General features: G+C 38.2%; 1 protein-coding gene and 1 long non-coding RNA gene across 3 annotated transcripts; both read right to left on the bottom strand.

Moving 5' to 3' along the window:
• Positions 1-543: 543 nt before the first annotated feature.
• Positions 544-2,758, bottom strand: LOC128743290 (uncharacterized). 2 transcript variants are annotated; one of them, XM_053839838.1, is made up of 3 exons: positions 2,627-2,758; positions 2,332-2,576; positions 544-1,634 (listed from the first exon to the last, which is right to left on the bottom strand). In XM_053839838.1, the coding sequence occupies exons 1-3, from the start codon at positions 2,740-2,742 to the stop codon at positions 706-708; spliced, it is 1,290 nt and encodes a 429-aa protein (XP_053695813.1). In that variant the 5' UTR covers positions 2,743-2,758; the 3' UTR covers positions 544-705. The 2 variants fall into 2 exon arrangements, with proteins under 2 accessions (XP_053695813.1, XP_053695814.1); XM_053839839.1 differs by having other exon boundaries at positions 2,332-2,567.
• Positions 2,759-13,386: 10,628 nt separating this feature from the next.
• On the bottom strand, positions 13,387-24,566 carry LOC128743463 (uncharacterized). Its single transcript, XR_008412301.1, has 3 exons — positions 24,342-24,566; positions 24,119-24,287; positions 13,387-13,685 (listed from the first exon to the last, which is right to left on the bottom strand). It is a non-coding gene; the product is annotated as an uncharacterized LOC128743463 (long non-coding RNA).
• Positions 24,567-25,099: the final 533 nt, after the last annotated feature.

Raw genomic sequence — 25,099 nt, 5'->3', positions numbered from 1 at the left:
CAGCCACCCGCTCCGGATCAGACACTGTCTTGAACCGCTACTAACCTGGAGTACAACCGAGCACTTGGTTGAGAAATTGTCAAGCCACCAAGAGCCGCTCCTGACTGACGCTCAAGGACGACAGGGCTATTCCTCGTTGCTACACTTAGCGTTCGCATTAGTGCCTACTTTCGTATCTGTATACGATCTTAGTTTCCACCGGGTCCCAGCTAAGGTTTCTCGTATTCCGGCCGGTAGCATAAAGAGGTAGGGATACGTGTTGCTGAATAAGAGGCCATCAAGGACCACTTTGGGGTCTATGTTACACATTATTCAGCTGTTCACCAACTGGCATATGTAGAGCTAGTCTATAATTTTGCTGAATAGAACTTTGATCTATTTTGTTTACGATACGGTACTCATTTCACAATAAATAATCAGTGGTATTTGGCGCATGACTTTCAGCTGAACTAGTATATTAAACGCTAGCAGAATAGAACAAAGTCGGTATGATAAAAACAATAACAGTAGTTTTTATTATTTCAAATTCACTTTTAAGCATATCAATAATGCAGTATGCTCTGCAGTCAAACATGGATTTTTATGAATAACAAATGCATATCATGTAGTGAAAATAAATGACAATATGAAAATAAATGACAGTATTAAAATAATGACAAGAGAAAGGAGATTTTACGTTAAACAAAGGTAAAATGCAGATTACTATTACTTCTTACTTTTGCGTTTTCTTAGCAGTGCAGGAAAAACACCTTTTTTCCAGAACTCGAATGCTTCCTCCATTATAGCGCTGACATACTCTCGATCGTAGTCGATCCAAACCTGTGTAACGTTGCGAGTCTTTTCAAAATCGAGCGCTGCTACACCAAGCAGTGCCTTCGTCTTGTGTGTCATATGCATCTGTAGTTGAATTTGGGCAAAATACTTCTTGGAAAGTTTCTTTACGTCGATGTAGCATTGGTATGTGTTCGGTGTGTAGGGACATTTAATTTCCAGCACGAAATCATCGCTTATTCCATCCGGCGATGCACCCATCCAGGGAAATTGAGGATCCAACACCAATCCGGTGCTGCGCAGCGATGGATACTGTTTTTTGAGTACAGCTAAAACGTGACCTTCCAAATCAGTACCTCGCTTCATAGCAAACGAGAAACCGGAGCTGATGCCCATGATTTTGTTTGTTAGCGAACCATTCAGCATTGTACAACGGGATGCTTCGTGAATTCTCGAGGCAGTTATGCGGCCTTTTCTCAACTCATGCCATAAATCGGTGTCGGCCTGCTCAACAGTTAGAATCTGTGCATTGAAACAATTTTCTTCCTGCATACGCTCCGTACAGAATTGTAGGAATTCCAAGGCGTCGTTGCCTGAATATTCGCGAATCAAATGAAAAAGAGATAAGTTCATGGCAGCATTTATTTGTACCGGAGATGCCTGTACGGGTTCTTTCTTTAGTTTTGGTAATGATTCGAAATCTTTTAGTCCTGGTTTCAATGTGTTTGGTTTGGAAGTTTTGTCAACAATAGTTTCCTGTTTAATTTTCTTCGCTGCATTGTCGTCCTGCATACCTGCGTGATGATTCTCCTTCTGGTGAACTTGTAGCCACAAGATATACGGGTAGATTTGAACACATTTTGCTGAAAGTAATATTCGTCTTTTAGTTATTATATTAACTAGCTATATCATTTCTATTCCACAAGTGCATTAATGATTTACAAATTTAGGAATTCGTTAGAAGTCTCTAATATACTTAATACTTAATCATTAACATAAAACACCTCAATAATTGTGTTGACTGCCAATAACTAGTTTTGTACCTAGAATTTTCTTCCAACTGGAGCATCAACGTGGGTAGTGTACCATTTAAATAATTGAGAAATAAAAGTCGTGGGTTTAAGTCTGGCTATGACTTTTCCATATTTGAATTTATAAATTTATCATATTGCGGCGGTTATGAAAAATCCGCATGCAGCGGCGGTGATAACGCGCTCAGGAGATAACCGCGAGATAAACGCAATATTAAAATTTAGGTTTTATGGTTTGCAGTTCTACAAAATAACAGTTTTGTAGCATGGTTTTGATGAAAAACAATTGATTTAGTAAATTTTCATGTATTAAATTGCAGAAATCTGCTCTGCGGTGATCTTTCGATGGTTTGGTTCAACAGTCAAGATAACCGCGATGTGAGGATGTTTCTTGCAATCTGCAATATAGGATTATATATTGAGTTTCCATCTCTCGAAAGATCAAAGTCAATGCGTGCATTTTTTTAAATTTTTGTTATTTATGAAGTGGAGTAATCGATGGTTTGGATTCAAAAATCTAGGCACCTACCTTTATTTTTTTCGCATTCTGTGCATCGAACGGATTGAAGAGCACCCGTCAATTCTTTAATTTCTGCGACGACATTGTGACTGACTGCCTCCTTATTATCTAAAGCGCTCCTTTTCTTGGTTTTCTCGTAAGTAGCCGTCGTTGTTTCCGTTAGGACAGCCATCACAGCGATTGATGTCTGTTTTTCTAACTTTTCAACTTTCAAAATTTCCACGTCGATCTTCTCAAGCAGTTTACTAGCAAAACTTAATAAAAGACTTAAAATAAGTTTTAACGCTATTTTGAATTTACTTACGATCGTGTCTTGCGTTGAGATCTCTTTCCATCGAGAGAAAATCCGTTCTCACGGACAAATAATTCGGCAGAATCTGAGTCGATTGACGGTATGTTATAATTAGAAAGTGGTTTCATGCTGAACTTTTTACGAGTTTTTAATAATGATCAAAAACGTAATAATACGAATAATACTAATTTATAAAAATAAACTTATTCCAGTAAACTGCACAAAATCACAAACAAGCAATGATGCATTCAGCGGATTTAGCGTTTAGTCCAACAAGTCCAAGTTCAACTTTCAATTTCAATCTGCCTGCAGGTTAAATATTTGCGCCAAATAACATTGAGTGTAACTGCATCAGGGATGCTAGATATTTTCAAAATAAGTTGTGTCGTGAAGCAGCGCTGCCACGCCTGCCACAAATACAGATATTTGTGCAAGCTAGAGTGACACCAAGTCATCCCAAATGTATGCAATGCGGTTTATCCTAGGTTTTTCTTTCTCTTTCCTGCATATGCGTTGGATAGGTTGTCTGCTCGATTGAAATGACACTGACAGATAATTATCATTCCAATTTTGACATTTTCGCCACTCTATATATAGTCACTCTAGTGCAAGCATAAATTTGGGACCCTGCCGTTCTCCGGAGTATCCAGCTTTTTACGAGCCATAATGGCGGACGTGTTCGTAATATTTGAACAGCATTTTTGACATTTCCTTAATACATCGCACGTTTTCTTTCCGTACACTCCTTTAGTTTTACCGTGAACGCGCAGAAACAAGACGTGCGATGTATTAGTGACATGTCAAAGATGCCGTTCAAATATTACGTACACGTCCGCCATTATGGCTCGTAAAAACCTGGATACGATTTACACTGTTCCGCAAGCACCGACCCCGAGTAGTTGTTTTTGCCTTTTTCTTTTTGGTAAACGTGAACACACTTTTGATACTTGTAGCTCAGAAGATCTGGCTTCTTGCTGGAAGATAATTTTCCAGGAATACAATGGGCACACTAGCGCTAATACTTGTCTAGAAGTATGAGGTCTGTTCTTCGATATTATTTTTTTCCTGTTCATTCAATTTTCATTCTCCACAAAAGCGCGATAAAGCATTGCACGCAGATGTCAGTGCGTTTTTTTCCTCCCAGGTTTGACACTGTTGTGGGGTTTGTTTTGATTACTTATTCTCAAGACCCAGAGGCAAACAACTGCAAAATGGGCAAAAATATATGTTGTACAGAACTGTTATCATTTTCTTGCTTCGGAAAAATCGGTTATTTCCGGTTTCCACAATGAAGTGGTACGAACTACAAGTAATAAACCCAAGTTGCAATCCAGCTTTTTACGAGCCATAATGGCGGACGCGTTCATAATATTTGAACGGCATTTTTGACATTTCCCTAGTACATCGCACATTTTCTTTCCGCACATTCTTTTAGTTTTACCACAGAGAACAGACATTCATCTTGAGCTCGCAGGATGTGTAAAGACTCAGTCGCCATTTTGAAATTATGTGGTAATGCTACCGTTAGGTGGCGCTCACATCACTGACAGAATTTCAATGGTCATCAAAGCATGCGTCTCATTTTCAGTAAAACATTGAACAGTTTCTATGGCAACTAATATGTTGTTTACCCAACACAAAAGTAAACAACATTTATCTACAATAGTAATGCTTGAAAAATTATTTCGGTAAATAGGTAACAGTTTTCTGAACAAAATGTTGCAAATGAATGTGGCAGATGGAGTAAGCGGAATTGCCCGAGAAAATGCCGTGATTATAGCAGGTTCAAGATATCAACGAATACGATGCAAAGCCAATTTTTAGCCGCGTTCAACAAATAACATAAGCAACCGAACAACAACCGTTGCTACAGTAACTAACATTAGAGTTGCTAGTATTTGGAATATGCAGGATATAACAAGAAAATATAAAAAAATTGGCAACGTGGCTTGTGTTCAACTGGTGCACCCTAAGAGAGATGTCGCTAGTGTATTGTTAAAAAGTTTATACATCTTTTGCGTAACTCTTTACATGAACATAAATGTCTGTTCTCTGTGGTTTTACCGTGGACGCGCGGAAAGAAAACATGCGATGTATTAGGGAAATGTCAAAAATACCGTTCAAATATTACGAATACGTCCGCCATTATGGTTCGTGAGAAGTACAGACGGTAGATAATCTACAGACGCGCAAAGAGCGTGGCATAAAACACCAATCGAACCGTCAAATCGAGACACCAAATGAGCAAAGTAAACAAACTTGTGTTTCGTATAGGCAGGGAAGACTAAGTTTTGTAATCTACCTGAAATATTAAAACTTTAACTATTGATTTACTAACAACATATGGATTAGTTACACTCGATATATCATATAATGCTTTGAAAAATTCAATTGGATTGTTCAATTTGCAAAATATGCGTCGTAATTCGCGAAGTTCCATTCGCGATTCACGCAACTTACTGCTGATTATAGGGAGATTGATCCAATTCTGACTGGTTGCCAAAACTGTTTAAATAAAATAAACAAAAAAAAGTGTTGCCGAATTGGTAATTTTTCTCTTTGCGCGTCTGTAGATTATCTACCGTCTGTAGTGAGAAGCTGGATAAAATTAGGTTACAAACGGAATCAAAACAAAACACACAAAAACGTCAAACTAGCGTTGAGGTTAGGCAACCGTGCAAAGGTTTATCCAGCTTTTTACGAGCCATAATGGCGGACGTGTTCGTAATATTTGAACAGCATTTTTGACATTTCCCTAATACATCGCACATTTGTTTTCCGTACATTCCTTTAGTTTTACCGTGAACGCGCGGAAAGAAACCGTGCGATGTATTAGGGAATTGTCAAAAATGCCGTTCAAGTATTACGAACACGTCCGCCATTATGGCTCGTAAAAAGCTGGATAACTCTCGTGTCTCGGGTGGGGGTCTCGTGAAAATTGCATTTTTGGGGCGTTACGTAATATTTAAACGGCTCCTCAGTGTCTACCGAATATTGGCAGAGCTGCCAGTCTTCTTGTTATGGGGTCTTCGATAATATGCAAGTTTTGAAAAATATTTGCCTGGACAGGTGAGACGAGTTTCATAACTTGTTCTATTAACAACAAAATTTATTCGGCAAACGAACAATGAAACAAAAAACAATGAACGAGCAATTCGTTTTTGGGTCACTCGCGGGTTAATTTTTAATTATACTTGGGCTGTGAACCATTTCGCGAAATTTTTAACTTTTTAGTCAAAATTTGACAGTTCGGTGGTTATTTCACCTTCTATCGAAAATAACCCTGCTCTGAAGCATCATGGTTACTATCGTTACTATCGTTACTATTGACAATTTCTAGATAGAATTAACAAAAGGGCGAATGTCGCAAATGTAAACAAAACGGGTGAGGGTTATTTTTTGCTGAACCAACATAGAAAAATCAACCCTCACTCGGTTTGTTTACGCTTGCAACATTCGCCCTTTTGTTAATTCTATCTTCATTTGATATGGTTACCCAAGCAACCAAAAGTTCGAATATTACTTGACACGCGAACTCGAAAGTTCATAATTAGTTCAGATTCAGTTCCGTGGAACTTTCTTGCTGATTAGTAGTGTATATCAAGTATACGTGGAACTAAATGCTTTAAGTAGTGCTGCGAGTACTTCATAGATACTTCAAAGCTATTAGGATGCTACATGAAGTTCTGAAGTAACTTTAGTTGCTAACAAGTTCTGCGTGCTGCTTTTTTGTTTATATTTCTGGTGGTCAAACCAGCAGAATCTGAAACTATTGGAGATTAATTATTTTTATTTCACTTGAATAAATTTAATCCTCGCACATTTCTAATTACAAATATAAATTAGAATGTAATGCTCTTCATTATTGTGTTGTGTTGTGTAGCATATGCTGTCGGTATCTTACTACTATAGTTAATTGCCTGGTTCCAAACTTTATGTTCTATAATTAACTCGCGCTGCATAAAGCTGCTGCAAGTTCTAAAACGAACTTTTACTTAACAACTGATTGGCAAAATTCACATCGCTTGTATACGGCAAAGGTGACGCAGTGGATCGGTATAGGTTTGCAACGCGGAACACCCGGGTTCAAACCCAACAGCAGACAAATGCAACGAATATAGAAGTTAGGTAGAAATATAAAAATAGAACATAGAAGTGCTGCTAAATTTGTTTTTTCTTAGTTTTTGACAGTTTATTTCGAAGCTGCTTAGCGTTCTATGCAGTGGACCCAAGACAGCTTGAAAGTTCGGTTAATTACTTAAAAGTGACGCTGCTTAGCAAGTTATAGATTGATATACATAAAGCTGTTTAACCCTTGTTAGACACCATTATTCGAACTTTTGGTTACTTGGGTATTCCAAGTGCCAATGTGATATGCACAGGTAAGGAAGAGAGCTTCGGTGTGTTCCACTGATATAGGATATTTTTTTCTGCTTATCGTATAACAAATTTGTTTATTCAACTCGAGTTGAAATGAGATGAATTTTAACTATCAAATAGGAGCAAATGAACACCAAAAATTCATCCAGTTCCAACCCGGCCTGAATAAACAAATTCGCTATACAGAGACATATCTTCACAGAGCACAGACATCCTTTCAGGAACAAATTTTTCGGGAATTCTTATAATATGCTAGCGTCACCACCACTATAGTTTCCCAATTAAATGATTCTTTTGATTTGCACACTGACAATCGTTGGCTCCTCTGGCGCAAGTATATATGGGACTGTAAGCGTTATGCCAGCGCCAGAAGCTAACTGTTGTGAGTTTAGTGTAGAATTTTATGCGCCTTTCGCGACATCATCACTATAGTTTCCCAACTAATTTGACAAAAGTTTTATCCAAGTGGGGACCTTTCGCTTCCGCATTCTCACCTTATATTGCAGATTGCAAGAAAAATACTCACATTGCGGTTATCTTAACAGCTGAACCAAACCACCAATAGATAACCGCATGATTTATTATAGTAATTAAGTATTTGAAAATTTACTAAATCAATTATTTTCCACCACAAACACGTTACAAAACTGATATTTTGTCGAACCACAAACCAGAAAACCTAAATTTTAATTTTGCGACTGCCTCGCGGTTATCTCCTGAGCGCGTTACCACCGCCGCAGCAGGATGATTTATTATAAGCGCCGCAATATATATCGACCAACATTTGAAAAGGGCGAATAACCCAAGGGGTCGTTCACCCAGCACAGCCGTTTTTATGTTAGGCGACTTGAGATGAACCGATGCTGTGCTGAAAGTGCCGAACTGCACGATTCGTTAAATTCGTTATAATCTGATAGATCTGGCAACCGTGCGAGATGATTTTGACAACTGGCAGTGCTCCCATTTCATATGTAAAATTGAACCGGAGTTATTTTTATGAGGCTTTAGAGGTGTGCCGCTTGCAATCTCTGGAGTGCCGCGGCACAATGTGCTGAGTGTCCAACCCCTTGGAATAACCCAAGTAACATTTTTGTTGTGTAATAGCTTATCAAGCACTTGTTCAACGGAAATTAGCTGTACAATAGTTTAATAAGCTATTATACAACAAAAATGTTACTTGAGAAGCCAACTGTCAAACAGAACGAGTGAGAGTTCATTTTCCTATATGCTGCCCTAGCAAAAAATAACTCTCGCTCGGTTTGTTTGACATTTGGCTTATCCGCCCTTTTCTAATGTTGGTCGACATATGCTCTCATTGAGTAAAACAACTATCAATCTGTCAAATATGAAATGGTTCGCATTCTGAACTGATTTTAACCACTCGAGGAGAATTAACAATCTAACTGTCAAATTTTGACTAAAAAGTTAAAAATTACACAAAATGGTTCAGAGCCAACTATGTTTTTGGGTAAGTCCGTATCAAGGTCCGTATGCAATAGAGGAAAACAATTGATATACCGCACTTCCCACCAAACTGGACTCAGCAGTTTGATACTGCGATTGCACCTAACTGCGATCAAACTGCGACATACTGAAATTATTGTAGTCAGAGAGAGAAAGAGCAACAACTGTAATGTTGCTGTTTCGTTCCGACATATACATTGGCATTAGGGAAAATATTCCAGATTTAGCTGCCAGGCACACACAATATCTACACTGAGAAAACTTTTAGTTTCTATGTGTCCCACATATAGATTTTTGCAATGGCCCAGTAAATAATTGGGTCCTAAAATTTGTGATAAAAAGATGATTTTTTTAGCAGGAACGATAAAGCTTCCCATTATGACTACCAGAGTATAGTTTTTTCTTTTTTAAAAAGATGCAGAGCACTAAAAAATTAAAAAACAAAATTATTGTAATTTATTCTCCCTTGACATTAGAGATCTTCCTTGACATAACGAAAATAACACGTTTCTGGCAACAATGATAACTTTTTCTTACTGGCGACTCATTGGTTTGACAGCTGATCGTTTTGACAGTTACAGCTTCGCAGTTGTCTCTTGTGCTTGTCTGCGTTTTGCTGGTCGTGAGGAAGTGGAACATCAAATTTGTACTAGTTATCGGATAAAAGTTTTGATTCGGGCAATGTATTCCAATCCATCGATTCACGGTGCTAGACTTTGTCCAAATCTAGTTTGCGCTAAGAATGACTAAACGATATCAAACTGATGGCCAACAGTATAATCTCGGTACAATCGACCCCGCAAAACAGTATGAAAAAAAACGCCAACCGAAACTGGCACCGTATTATCAATCCGATTGGTATGTTCTGCTACTCCGATGTGAATCAGCAGTAGGGCGAACGGCAAACCAAAAATTTCTGTGCGTTTCTAACCAAACACGGTCGCATCTCGATGGCGGGTGTTGCATCCGAAAACTGAAGCCATCCACGCTGTGACCAAGTGCAGTCACTACGCTTATTGCTGATTTTGACAAAAGCCTTAATTAAACTGAGATGACCGGAACCGGAAAATGAGCTGTAAACTCAGAAAATGTTTTAGGTCGCGATTGCCAAGCCATTTCCTGACTTTGCAACTTTTGACTTTTTGACACACTATCACATGAGCGTGAAGGTAAACAAAAAGTTTTCCGTGACATTTCAAGACTATGGTTTCTTTTTATAATTCGTGTTGTCTAGACACCGCTTGGCACAACCATGCCCAACTATAGCTTGTCTATATAAGGTTGCCCAAATGTTTATTTTTTGTTCAAAATTTCACAAAATTAAAAAAAAAGGTTTTTAACGGCAATAGCCTAAAAATATAAAATTGAATATCACAATATGTGTTCCTAACCCTAACCTCATCGATTCAAGCTAAAAACGACATAGGGCTTTAGGACCCAATTGTCAAAGTGTTCAAGTGTCAAATATCAGTTACCATTTGTCGATCAACATTTGAAAACGGCGGATAAGCCAACTGGCAACCAGAACGAGTTAGAGTTCATTTTCCTATGCCGCTCCAGCAAAAAATAACTCTCACTCATTCTGTTTGACAGTTGGCTTATCCGCCCTTTTCAAATGTTAGTCGACATTTATGTGTTTTTAACAGTTAGCATTACAATTTGCACCTACTATTCAGATGCGTATAATTTTTATGTGTACATACTTCTGGGCGGGTTGTGTTTATATGTGGAACATGATATTGTCAATTACAAGGAAAATTATACCATCCGAAGTGCGATATCGCTCATAAAAGGGCTATTTTAGCTTAAATCGTTTCGGTATCTTCGGCGCACTTTTTCGTTATCTTCCAAGCAATAAGTGCGCCGAAGAGACCGAAACGATTTAAGCTAAAATAGCACTTTTATGAGCGATATCGCACTTTGGATGGTACAATTTTCCTTGCGATTGACAATATACCATGATAAATATACACGGAAAACTGAAAGTACCCAGTATTAAGTTCCTTCTACCCAATCCGTAACATGCGTGCAGGAAGCCAATTTTGAGTATTTTTAATAAACTTAATATTAGGTAAAAGGTATTAAACACAATTTTCGGTTAAAATTACTTAATGTTGAGTTTGTTCATCTGAACTATCTATTGAGTAAAATTTACTTCATGTTAGGTTAAAAATACTTACCATTGAGTTAATGCTTATAAACCATTTATTAGGTTAAATTTACTTACTGTCCGGTTAAAATTACCCAAAATAATGTAATGCTTTTGAACCCGCCATTGCGTAAAATCTACTTAATGCTCGATTAAAAGTACCCAACATTAAGTTTATGCTTAAAACTATATAATGAGTAAAAAATTACTCAAAAATACGTAAAATGGGCCCGATTTCGTCTATTTAAGGTCTTATTGATTTCTGCGATTTTAAAAGCAGTTTTTATACTTAAAACAAAAGATAAGTTCACGAAAATTTATCATTGTGTTCTTTACGTCTGTCAGAGCACAATGATAAATTTTCATGAAGGGGTCAGTCTCGGCGGAGTGGTCAGCATTCACGCCTCTCACGCCGAAGACCCGGGTTCAAATCCCAACCCCGCAGAAGTCACGAATGACATAAGCTGTTAAAGTGACTATATCTAACAAAAAAAAATTTTTTCGTGGATGTCTTTTGTTTTAAGCATAATAACTGCATTAAAAATCTCAGAAATCAATTACTCGTGTTTAAACTTTAAGCCGTATTTAAACGTTTTTTTGTTCATTTTCTTCTATTAGATAAAATAGGATGAATTCTGGTTATTCGCTATTACATTATTTTTAATTATACTGATACGCAAGAACTCATGTTTGAGTAGATGGAATAAACCAATGTTGAAGAACTGATGATAAAGATAACAAAAAGGTCGAACTTATCCGAAAAGCAACAATCGTAAGATAGTTAAATTTATTTTGTAAATGTGACTATATATAGTTTTGAGTAACGAGTGATCTTTTGAACGATAAATTTCGACAGTGAAATTTGATGCTGATCAACGCTGTACAAGCGAATCGTTTATGTTCGAGTTAATCCAAGGTAATCTGATCTAAGATCAGCGTTGCCAGATCAGCGGTTTTCCCGCTAGATTTAGCGGGATTTCAAGTCGGACAGCGGGACTTAATAACCAAACAGCGGCTAGCGGGAATCTAGCGGTTTTCTTAAATAACTCAGCGGGATTTTAGCGGGATCTCGATTTAGCGATATTTGATAGGCAAAAAGAGTGCTGAAAGAGAGGTTGACAGCAAAACACTTCGTTTAGTGACATTCTAATGTCTGCTCATGCATTGGCAGATGGTTCAGTATATTCTGTTGATTATAAAATTCCGTGGTTTTTACCTAGAATGGGATACTTCTGACAAATACTCATTAGAACTTACTGAAAAAGAAGACCACCAAACAAATCCGTTTTGCACTAATTCGTTGCCAATGGATGGCAAAATCCAACTGATTCATGAATTGGAAACAAAACAACACTTATGTATCTATATACATCATAGGGCCCTATCAGCGTTGCCAGATCAGCGGTTTTCCCGCTAGATTTAGCGGGATTTCAAGTCGGACAGCGGGACTTAATAACCAAACAGCGGCTAGCGGGAATCTAGCGGTTTTCTTAAATAACTCAGCGGGATTTTAGCGGGATCTCGATTTAGCGATATTTGATAGGCAAAAAGAGTGCTGAAAGAGAGGTTGACAGCAAAACACTTCGTTTAGTGACATTCTAATGTCTGCTCATGCATTGGCAGATGGTTCAGTATATTCTGTTGATTATAAAATTCCGTGGTTTTTACCTAGAATGGGATACTTCTGACAAATACTCATTAGAACTTACTGAAAAAGAAGACCACCAAACAAATCCGTTTTGCACTAATTCGTTGCCAATGGATGGCAAAATCCAACTGATTCATGAATTGGAAACAAAACAACACTTATGTATCTATATACATCATAGGGCCCTATTCTGTAAGTCACGTCGAGCAACTCGGCTCGACTCAGTCACTGTCGTGTGTCGAGTGCAAGAAGAATGGGTAACATAGCGGCTCAATGCACGATCAAAACAAAGCTAACTCTGGCGTCATTTGCTAACCGTTTAGTCACTAGCTTTTTGGCGATGGACTTAGTCGTGTTACTCGACAAAATTGGGTCGTGTGACTTACATAATAGCAAAAGTCGACTATTCGAGCAAATTGGGTCGTGTGACTTACATAATAGCAAAAGTCGACTATTCGAGCAAAGTGACACTCGACGTGACTTACAGAATAGGGCCCATAATTTGGTTTGTATGATAACAAAACCAAAACAAATCGGTGCTAAAACAAAATAAAGGCGAGAACAAAGAGCCGATGCGCTTTACAGATATTTTTGATTTTTGGGTGTTTCTAAAGATTGAAACATATCTTCTTTTGTCACCAAAAACCATAACCATTTGCCAGCGTTGCTGAAATTTTGCATGATTTTTATGATAGCTAGACACAGAAAAAGAATTTGTGCTAAAAGCTTCTTTCGAAATTTTCGCCTGTGTTCTTAGACTCCTTAATCTTATAATTCTTGCGAAATTTCGCAGTAAACTGTCATTATATAAGGGATAACAGAATATTTCGTTTTCTGTTTCCTGAATCCCAAAACTTCGTCAACATGAATGCAGTAAATTTGCATAATGTTCATTCAATTGCAACCTCTCAATTTCAGCAGATCATCCTAATTTCAAATGCAAGCCTTACTGAAATATTGCACCAGAAACGAAAGAATAATATGACTTTCGATTCAGCGGGATTTCTAGCGGGAAATTGATCCTGGCCAGCGGGATTTCAGCGGGAAATCAAGCTCTGGGCAGCGGGAAAATGGGCAATCGACCTGGTAACACTGTCTAAGATGCTATTAAACATTGTTCACCATCACCTGCACTACATTGGAGTGGTTGTAAACCCGAAACAGATGCAACCGGCTGTGACAAGCTTGATTGCATCGGAATAGTTCTGTTCTGAATACCCAAGGAATATTTCTGTTGTATAATAGCCTATCAAGCACTTGTTCCATGTGTATTAGCTGTAAAATAAATGTATAAGCTATTCTTAAACAAAAATGTTTGTTGGGTATCTATCATGTTATCGATCGTCCAGCTGATCTAGCAAACAGGGAGTGACCTAGTGACGATCGGAAGCGTTGTACACAAGCAAGTGATGCTGGAAGGCATCGGACTTCTGGAAGTGAAAAGAAAAATCAGTAGATTAGTCGTCATGTATTTTTTTCCTTTTAGATTCTACTGATAAAACCTAAATTAATCCACCCAGCGGTGTTACCTGGCCTTTGTATTACAATAATTGTTTTATAATTTCCCAGTATACAGGAATACCTCGATATAAGACAATTTATAATTTCAAAAAGTTTTCTTATATCGAAATTATCTTATATCGAAATATGATTTTTTCAAAAAAAAAATGCATTAGCGGTCTCCAATTTTCCTCTGTCTTGTGTGTTTACGTTTTTTGAACTATTTATTATTGCTGGAGCTATTAGTTTTTTACAACTTTTAGGGTTATTTTGAAATAATGAACATCATGGCGCCGATTTTGGAATGGAAAATTAGCTCTGGTTGCGTTACCAGCTATGTTAAAGAGTTTTGTCTTATATCAATGTGACAATTATCTTATATCGAATTGTCTTATTGCACCTGGCAGCAATTTTACGAGTCCTACGCAAATTCGTTTTTTAATAATAACTATCTTGTACTTACTAAATACATTGAAAATATGCTTGTCTAGCAAGGAGGGGTGCAGTGAGGAGGCAATTACGAAACATTGATGGTTCAAATTGCTAAATCGCAAACATGTGTGGTAAACGCAGAAAATAACCACGCTAATAATTTTCGAGCAGGACTCTAAACAGGTGGAAACTCCGCAATATATCGAAGTTGTTTTATGACGAGGTTGTCTTATATCGAGGTATCCCTATATGAATATCTAGAATTCAGTTAACTGATTTTTCAAACAGTTACCAAAATCTTTTTAATGCGTGGTAGTTAAATATGGATTATTGTTCCTAATGCTCATGTATATAACAGAACGAAACAGCAACATTGTCGTTGTTGCCCTTTTTCTTTCTTACCACAGTGATTTCAGTATATCGCAGTTTGATCGCGGTTCTGAGCAGTCGCACTTTCAAACTTGTCAAACTGAACAGATAAGCATTACAAGTTTGACGTGATTAGCACTTTATCGGCACAATAAGGCACACTGAAAAAAATTGCATGAATGAGAGTGTTCTAAGCGAATTACTTTTGTATCCCAAGTAATAACGGAAGCTAAATTGCAAGAGATGGTGGTTGGTAAATGGTTGAGTAATGCGTAAAACAGACCCCATAGTGGTGCTTAGCCTCTTATCCAGCAACTCCTACCCCTACCTCCTCGTGGTACCAATCGGAAAATGGGCAACCTTAGCGGAGATCGGGTAACCAACCCCGATGGAAACTAAGGTCGTATACCAACAGGGAAGGAGACACAGTGTGTCTCGACAGTACAAGATGATAGCCCCATCCCGAGACTCGGTAGCGTAGGCCTTGGTACGGCTACCTATCTAAACTCTAAAGGTAAAAAGAATCAAGGAAATCGTACTCGGAAAATTCAGCATGGGCCTTGGCATGGACTAAGGCGATGAAATAAAGACATAGAATGGAAACTTGGTACCTGGAACTGCAGATCGCTAAATTTCGCTGGTGGCGATAGGGTGCTGCTCGATCAGTTAGAGCCCCGAAACTTTGGCATCGTGGCACTGTAGGAGATCTGTCGCACAGGTGAGATAGTGTGGAGGATCCGTGGCGATAAAGCCCAATTTTTCCAGAGCGGTAGAGCGACCAACGAGCTAAGAAAGGGCTTCCTAGTGTTGGGCAAAATGCAGGTTCGCGCTTACGATCTCGCTACGCCAGAATCATTCAATTAACCCGCTATTTCGCCTTTTTGGCATTATCAGAGTTCTATAGAAGTATATAAAGAATAATAAACTTTAAATCATGGTTCTGCATGCTTATACAATGTTGTCAGAGGACTAATGTTTAGTGCTTACTGGTTACTTGGGATATTCTTCTTATGCAAGTGTTTTCTGTTACACTCAAGTAAATAATTCAGTTTTATTAGATTTATTTGACGCTGATTCATCAAACTTGGCTCGTTCCCTAGAGAAATACGTGCCGTGGATCCCCGTTTGTTTCACCACTCTTATCCTGAACACTTTAATTTGAATCCCGTTAGTTTACACGACGTGCAAATTGAAAATGGTTTAAATGTCATAATGAACATGACATCATTTGCTTATGAAAACAATGCACATAAACCTGATTTGTTTTTACTGATCTAGCATCTGAAATTAAATAAAAAGAAAACTATTCCAATTAAATTCTACTACAATATGGTTCCCCAATATCTAACATTCAACCGTTCTACTACAGTATGGCTCCGGGCTGATCCCCGGAGTTTTTGGTGGTCTTATTATTGACTAATGTTTTATAAGAGTCTAAAATTTCTCGAGTTCAATCAGTTTTTGGGTTACGCAAAAATTTCTGTTTTATTTGCATGAGAGTCCTTATCCCCCTACACGCCATCGGCAGGCAACTATGTTTTCGACGCCAACATCTCGTGTGTGCGAAAATGAGATAACATGTCAGCACTGCGTTTCGCTCAACTGCCAGCAGTCTGATTTGGGCCCGCTGTCAAATTTTGAGCCCAGGACATGCTGTCGCTGAAGTTCACTGCAGCTCGATATCCAGCATTCCACGAGCGATAATGGCGGTGATTGAGCACAAGTGGGCACAATCTTTTGACATTCATTGGAGGAGCGTCGAGTTCACCCTGACGGAGTTACTATGGAAACATCCATGATTGTTTGTTGTTCGACTGTAAAAATGTAAACATCGTTAAGTTTTGCAGATCAGCGGAAGAGGAACATAATTAAACGGAAGCAAACTTTTGTGGTTTGTGGTCATAATTTCCTGAAAGCACCGGCTCAAAAACTCCCGAATGCGAATTGAATACTCGCGTGCACTCAAACAAACATTAACTTTATATTGGTCGAGCCGTAGCCGAGTTGGCCAGCGTCTCGGTCTGATAAGAAACTTTCCGTTGCGCATTTGGACGTTATTCCCAAAGTATGCGCAAACTACGAAGCCACAATCCATAAAACTTCTTAACTGTTCAATTATTCATCGTACACGAAAAGGTGGAAAATTAGCGCTTCATGTGCGAAAACTAAACAATGTTTATATTTTTACACTTGAACAACAAACAATCATGGATGTTCCCATAGTAACTCCTTCAAGGCGAACCTGATGCTCCTCCAATGAATGTCGAAAGATTGTGCCCACTTGTGCTCAATATCCGCCATTATCGTTCGTGGAAAGCTGGATAGAGATGTCGACGGGGTGTCCCCCTACCATAGGGGTGAGGGGTCTTAAACCATCATAAAAAAATTCCTGCCTCTAAAACTCGCCACATGCCATATTTGGTTCCATTTGCTTGATTAGTTCTCTAGTTATGAGGATATTTGCATTTCATTTGTATAAGAGCCCCCACCCCACTATTGAAGGGGAAGGTGCTAAATTTGGTTCCCACATGCTAAATTTGGTTCCATTCGCTTGATTAGTTCTGGAGTTATGAGGAAATTTATATTTCATTTGTATGGGAGCCCCCCCTCCTAAAAAGCTAAGGGGTCCTAATTCAGCATAGAGCAAATTCTTTCCTCCAAAAACACCCACATGCCAAATATGGTTCCATTTGATTGATTAGTTCTCGAACTAAGAGGAACTTTGTGTTTCATTTATATAGGAGCGCCCCCTCCTAAAGTGGGGAGGGGTCCTAATTCACCATAGAAAAAAATCTTGCCTCCAAAAACGTTCACATGCCAAATTTGGCCCCTCTTACTGGGGGGAGGGGTCTCTAACCATCATAAGAAACTTCCCTGGCCCAAAAACCTCTACCTGCAAATTTTCACCCCGATTGGATCAGCAGTTTTCGATTCTATAAGGAACATCCCGACAGACAGACAGAAATCCATTTTTATAGGTATAGTTTTGCAAAGGCCTTATTCTGGTCAATTTTTACGTGTTCATATAGTATTCTAGAAAGCTATTTATCTTACTATAATCCACGTTTTAGTGGAACATTGTTATATACGTTATTTTCTAAATTGTCTGTTGTTGAGCTTTTTCGGTGAAAAATAGTACTTCTTTGAGCTCAAAGTTTTCTCAAGGTGGCCATTAAGACATAGAGATTTCTTCTACCTTGTGTGCATAATAAAGGTTGAAATTAGCGTAGCGTAGCTTGCCATGTTTCAATAATCTTACTTTAACTCGCTTGTGGCCTTTAAAAGAGCCATAGGTTACAAATAACATGAAAGCCAAAGCACGTTCATCGCAAATATGACGTTATTCGAATGTCTTCTTTTGACATGAATGGCAACAGGCACGTAAGCGACGTCGATTCACTGTCTCTTGCCGCGAGAAGGTTTTACTAGTTTACTTTCACATCTTACCGCTTGTTACATAGCAGAAAATATGGTATATACGCAAAAATTTCTCTTTTATTTGTATAATAGTCCTTATCCTCTTACCATAAGGGTGAGGGGTCTCAAACCATTATAAAATAAATTCATGCCTCCAAAAACCCCCACATGCCAAATTTGGTTCCATTTGCTTGATGAGCACTATTTGGAAATTTGTATTTCTTTTGTATGGGAGCCCCTTCTCTTAGAAGTGGAAGGGGTCTCAGTACACCATAGAAAACAATTCTGTCTTCTAAACCCCCATCATGGCAAATTTGGTTCCATTTGCATGATTAGTTCACAGAGAACAGACTACCAGGTAATTGACAAAAAGTGTGTAAAAGGTTTTTATGTGATCTACGAGAAATCCTTCAATAGAGCACCCCTCGAGCAGTAAGTGGCAAACTAAATCTTGATGTCGCTGCCGTCGCTGCTATGTAACTCCAACACAAAGAAATATTGATAAAGGTACATGGATATTTTTTGATGCGTTTAGCAAACTATTTCTGGAGGGCGCTACCGACAGATTTTACACACAAAAAATCGATTACTTCCTTCGAGCCTGTTAATCTGTTCTCTGTGATTAGTTCTCGAGTTTTGAGAAAATTTGTGTTTCATTTGTATAGGAGCCCTCCCTCTTACGCCCTCCTTAAAATTGCTCTCTTATCCCCTCCATAAAATTACTGGTCATGTTATTGCTCTTTGCATTGAAAGTTGGATTTTGAACACATTTGTCCAGTCACACATTTTGTAGGTGAGAAAAGTTGCCAAAATTTCGTGGGAAAAAACCATGAATCTTGGTTGATTTCTATTTAAATTCTAATGCTTACGCAGAGTTGTTATCGACGCAAAGAATAATATAAAAATAGTTTCTAAATACATAATTCCACGCATAATTCATAATTTGAATAAATATGCAGCATATCTATACCTATAAAGAAGGATTTCTGTCTGTCTATCTGTCTGTCTGTCTGTCTGTCTGTCTGTCTGTCTGTCTGTCTGTCCGTATGTTCCTTATAGAATCGAAAACTACTGAACCAATCGGCATGAAAGTATGCATGTAGAGGTTTTTTGGGGCCAGGAAAGGTTTTAGTGATGGTTAGAAACCCCTCCCCCCACTAAGAGGGGGGGCTCTATACAAATGAAACACAAATTTCTGCATAACTCGACAACTAATCAAGCAAATAGAACAAAATTTGGCATGTGGGTGTTTTCGGTGACAAGAATTTATTCTATGGTAAATTGAGACCCCTCCCCTCTTTATAAGGGGAATTATAACTCCTCTCCTCTTTAAAAGGGGGGGCTTCCATACAAATTTCCTCATAACTCGAGAACTAATCAAGCAAATGGAACCAAATTTGGCATGTGAAGGTTTTCGAGGGCAAGAATATTTTCTACAGTAAATTAGGACCCCTCCCCACTTTAAGAGGGGGGGCTCCTGTACCAAAGAAACACAATTTTCCTCATAACTCGAGAAGTAATTAAGCAAATGGAACCAAATTTGGCATGTGGGTGTTTTTGGAGACAAATTTTTTTCTATTATGAATTGGGACCCCTCCCCGTTTTAGGAGGGGGGGATCCTATACACATGAAACACAAATTTCCTCATAACTGAAGAACTAATCAAGCAAATGGAACAAAATTTGGCATGTGAAAGTTTTCGAGGGCAAGAATATTTTCTATGGTAAATAAGGACCCCTCCCCACTTTAAGAGGGGGGGCTCCTATACAAACGAAATACAAATTTCCTCATAACTCGAGAACTAATCAAGCAAATGGAACAAAATTTGGCACGTGGGTGTTTTTGGAGACAAAATTTTTTTCTATGATGAATTGGGACCTCTCCCCACTTTAGGAAGGGGGGCTCCTATACAAATGAAATGCAAATTTCCTCATAACTCGAGAATTAATCAAGCAAATGGAACCAAATTTGGCATGTGAATATTTTCTAGGACATGAATATTTTCTATGGTGAATTAGAATCCCTCCCCACTTTAAAAGGGGGGGCTCCTGTACCAAAGAAACACAATTTTCCTCTTAACTCGAGAAGTAATTAAGCAAATGGAGCCAAATTTGGCATGTGGGAGTTTTAGATGGCAGAAATTTTTTCTATGGTGAATTACGACCCCTTCCCCTTTTAAGAGGGCGGCTCCCATACAAATGAAATTTAAATTTCCTTATAACTTGAGAACTAATCAAGCAAATGGAACCAAATTTGGCATGTGGGAGATTTTGGAGTCTTGAATTTATTTTACGATAGTTAGAGACCTCTCACCCCTGTGGTAGGGGGATATGGACTCTCATACAAATAAAACTGAAATTTTTGCGAAACTCAAAAACTAATCGAACTCGAGAAATTCGAGACTCTTCCATAAAACATTAATCAATAACAAGACCACAAAAACTATCTATAGTAACACTAGATCATACAGGACGAGCCGGTCGCGAGTGTTGCCGGTGACCCGCCGTCGGAAGCGCCGCCCACTGGGGGGCTTGCAAAACTCGAGATTGTGACAAAGATCATCCGAGATTCATGATTTATGTACAACACAGGTTAATTTGTGGCAATACGAAGTTTGTCGGGTCAGCTAGTATGAAATAAATGAAAAATTAAATACTATTTGCTTTCCCTACAACTGGTACTGGCGCCACTGCTAAATCAAATGTCAACTCAGATGGGAGAGTTGTAATGATGGGAAATGTCGGTCAAAATCTATAACGATTATTGATAAAGTTTTGTTATCGTTACTAATTAATAACGATAATATGGCAATATAAGCAAAAATACGTAAGAAATAGAACAAAAATGTTAAAATAATAACAAATCAAGAAGAAGATTTCACTTTAAACCCTCCAATTTTCGATATTCTTCCAGGACGATAAAGTTTGATGGTATTATCGATATACGATTACTAGCGATATTATCAGTAGCACACTTTTCATCACAGTTTTGAAGGTTGCACTTAATAACTGTGCAGTCCAATTGAGTGTGAAGAGTGCAATATCTATCCAACGACATACAAATTGTTCAATTTCGTTCAGTAGTTGAGTAGTTATGGGATGATTGAATTATGACGTCCACCAAATTTCTGCTCCTCTCCCTCCTCTGTTCGATTGCGTCGTAAAACTCAACCAAGTGCTTGCTTGAAAGATTCTGTTCAGCAGATGAAACAAGTCGATTCTAGAGTGAAGCAAAGGTAGCAGAGAATCAGTTTTATTTATTTGTTTTGACGATGTCGGGCTCTGCAGCGATCTTCTGAAGTAATATAAATTCGAAAATCGAAATAAATCGCTGAGTGATGAATGACTGAGAAACATATTTTTGCAGCCTTTTGATGAAAGTCCATTTGTCTCCCCCCCTTTATCACAACCTGTCCCAAAATTGACACTTCCCCCCACAGTGGACGTTATTATTGAATGATCCCTATTACCATTTGAAACCTTTTATTCAAACGTTACACTTCTATTTTCGTTTTAACAAAGTGCTACCCAGTCCCAGTATAGTAAACAAAGACGTAGTCCTACGTCAAAAAAGCTATCTTCTGGTTGAGTTGGCGTGAAACCCAGTGTAGTAAACTAGCACGTAGTCCTATGTCAAAAATATTGTGGGTGCGGATGCCATTAGATTCGAACCCGGCTGCGGCTGCATTCCAGCCTGGGAAGCGGTAAAATCATATAAAGAGACATGTTTTGTTTTAAAAGAATTTCCAACATAACTACCCAAGGAACAATTTTTGCTTATTAAACGTTTCACCGACAGCTTTTATTCAGCACATGCTGTAGAGCTGCTTTTAAAGTATATCTAAACACCTCTGTTCAATGCTTATACAGTTGGTTTTGGAGAATTTAAACAGCACAGTGCTGAATATGGACGTGGAAGATGCGTTTGTATGACTGTTAATCAACGTATAGTAAAACGTTTATTCAGTACGCATAGAGATGTTTATTAAACTGCTGCTAATGACACTGAAGCTACGTTTATTCCACAGCAGTTCAATATTTAGACAAGCAAAAAGAATAAAATATGCAGGAAGTAGCTACTGTTATTTTATTTTGTGGGTTTCGTTATTTTCATGTTCACTTTTGTATTCGTATTTTTATAATTTAATGAGAGACTTAGTAGGAAATCGTTGGTTGACTCAAAATTTATCAAGCCTGCCATTATACTTTTTTCATTCATCCGGATTCGAACTTACATCCTGACGATCGGAAGCCATCGACGAACACATCTGAGATAATCTGACAGATGACAGGCGCCGAGTTTTTAGCCGATGTGTATTTACCAGTTTAAGTTTGTCAAGCATGGAACAAAAATGGGCTAAAATACATTTAAGCGCTGAAGAGTAGTTTCTTAAATCATGTTTGGCATCTGCTGTACAAGATTGCTTTAGAAGTATTTATTCTGCACATGTTAAACATTTAATAAACCATTTGTGCTAAAGTATTTCGCTTGTACCACCAGCAATACCAGCAACATAACACACTCACAACGCAAAGTTTTTTTTCTTTTGAATATTGACGACGGTGAGCGGTGCTACTGAGTGAAATTCACTGGAAACTGGAAATCCAGAACTTTCGGCTAGCTGCGAACATTGTGTGCGATTGTTCAGTTAGTTAGCAGTGATGTTATTAGTTAGCAGCAGTAGTGATTAGTTAACAGCAGAAGTGGTTCGTGCCAGTACCGCAGAGGAATAGTACTTTTGTCACCCCGTCATTAGTTTACGCAGATAGTACTGCTTCCTGAGCTAAACGCTACGTATATTTGTCATCGGATTTAGTTTTTTTCATCTAAAAAACAAAAAGCAGCAGTTGATGGCAAGAGCAGAAGTGAGTTTTTTGCGCACCGGCAGCGGGAGCTGGTCACGCGATTACGGTAGGGCGCTACCAGCAGTGGTGGTATCGCCACTATGCCACCCGACCATAACAATTCTGGTGGCTTTAGCCCGACGCAATTCATCTCGCCGAGCAAATCTATTGTGAGTAACTCGCAAAGCGTCAAGCAGAGCTGGTTGCCTTGGACGAGGGATAACGACACGCCGAGGGAGAAGATACATACCGTCCAGACAACAACAAATAAAAGGATTGCCACGACCAGCAAATACTTGTCTGCTAAAAGTGGTAATGAAAATTTTTTCTATTCTTAATCTGTAAAAAAAAGAAATAAAGTGCACCTAATATAAATTTATTTATATAAATTATAAAGTGTAAAGTATAAAGTGTCATTCAAGTTATTGGTGTTATTGGCTGCCATTAAGCACTATTTATTCCACACCTGCTCTTGGTGGTGCTACTGATACGTTTGTACGACGATTAATCGACACATATTTCACACTTTCTCTCAACAATGCAGCAGATACGTTTGCGCAACTTTCATTCGACCCTTATTCCATCACTATTCCACAGTTGCTCTCAGAAATGCTGCTGATTCGTTTGCGCAACATTTATTCCACTTTTATTCTACACGTGCTGTCAGCAATGCTGCTGATACGTTTGCGCCACGTTTATTCCATCCTTATTCCACTACTATTCCACACGTGCTTTCTGTAATACTGCTGAAACGTTTGCACAATGCTTATTCCACTCTAATTCCACTTTTTCTCCACAATTGCTCTTAGCTGATACGGTAGCTTTAAAGCAACCGGTATTCCACACCTGCTCTTAGCTGTGCTGCTGATACGTTTGCACAATGCCTATTCGACTCTCGTTCCACACTTAAATAACAACATGTAGATGTTGATTGAAAGCTAGGAAAAATGTGGGATATAACGTTTAAACAACACGTACTTCAGCAAATTCGTTTATTCAGCACTGGATGCTACCACGCAACTCTTATTCCACACCTGCTCTTTTAACTGCTGCCGTTTTGTTCCTTGGGTACTCTATGCCCAAGGAACATTTTTGTTGTATAGTAGCTTATCAAGGGCTTGTTTCATTGGTTTTAGTTACACAATTGTTAGACAAGCTACTCTTAAACAAAAATGTTTGTTGGGTGTACTTCGTCTTACTATTATAAACATTTATCCGAAAATGCTTTGTTTTTAAGAATTCACGCTTATTTCCATAAAAATAGCCTAATTAAACTACAGTATTTTGAAACTATAGCTTACCTCGGGATTCGATCCGCAGTAGTCCCACAGTTTGGCATACTATTGAGCTTCCTGATTAGCTATCACGGGTCGGTATGAAAATGTCTGGTAGTCTCGATGATCCATCTAAGTCATAAGAAGATTGATGCTGTTCTTCCATTTTCTGCTGTTTATACGTAACACTGCAGTCCTTCAAAAATAAAATTTCAAAATCGACTGCTTTAGACAGAAATTACTTACTTACCAATTTCGAACATTCGACATCGAACAGTCAATGGTTCATAAACGAAACCGCGAACGAAATGCCACCGCGGAAAAAACTAATCACGAAGTAAATAAAACGAGCAAAACCACCATCAACAAAGCTCGCTATAGGGTTCAATTATTTTCATCCAACGTTAGGTACAAACTACTCAACGTTAAGTTGGAGAATAGTACCCAACATTGCATATGCGCACATTACCGTTTTATTAAGTAAATATGACTCAATGTATATATTTAAAAACTACCCAACACTGAAGATGAATCAATAGTACCCAATTTTAGGTTACTTAAACATAGTTGTTGGGTACTTTTGGTTTTCCGTGTATGGATTTTCATATCGAAATTTACTATTAGTTATGTGCAGATTATTTTGAGTGTATACAAAATATGAGACCATGAAAATAAAAATGTGCACTGCCAATAACACAAAAATGACCTCTGTACATCACTCTATGCAGGAGAGAAACGAAATATATTTTTGGGAAGCACATTTTATTTTTTTTAGAAAATTTTAGAAAAGAAGCACAACAATGCAAATTTCCAAAAAAAAAAAACAAACAACACTTCCGTTCATTCAAATAGCATTCAAAGCTTTAAATCTGGCAGCCAGGTTTTCGGGCGAAAACCGAAAATCTGACGAATTTTGTAGAGTTTTTCATCAGGAGTACCAGATTTGCATATTCTTCAATCTTTGTTTAGAATTTTTATAAATAATTTTACAAAATGCAGATTTGTTGT

Source organism: Sabethes cyaneus, chromosome 3 (genome assembly GCF_943734655.1).
Source record: "Sabethes cyaneus chromosome 3, idSabCyanKW18_F2, whole genome shotgun sequence".
NCBI classification, from domain to species: Eukaryota; Metazoa; Arthropoda; class Insecta; order Diptera; family Culicidae; genus Sabethes; species Sabethes cyaneus.
Note: the sequence above shows the minus strand (reverse complement) of the source record. Positions and strands in the feature narration are given on the sequence as shown.

What these genes read in the sequence shown, in the direction of transcription:
- LOC128743290 (XM_053839838.1), bottom strand. Translation starts at nt 2,742, where the DNA reads ATGAAACCACTTTCTAATTATAACATACCGTCAATCGACTCAGATTCT. An exon ending in TCTCAACGCAAGACACGATC is followed by an intron (nt 2,577 to 2,626) that starts GTAAGTAAATTC and finishes TCTTTTATTAAG; the next exon opens with TTTTGCTAGTAAACTGCTTG. An exon ending in AGAATGCGAAAAAAATAAAG is followed by an intron (nt 1,635 to 2,331) that starts GTAGGTGCCTAG and finishes TATTACTTTCAG; the next exon opens with CAAAATGTGTTCAAATCTAC.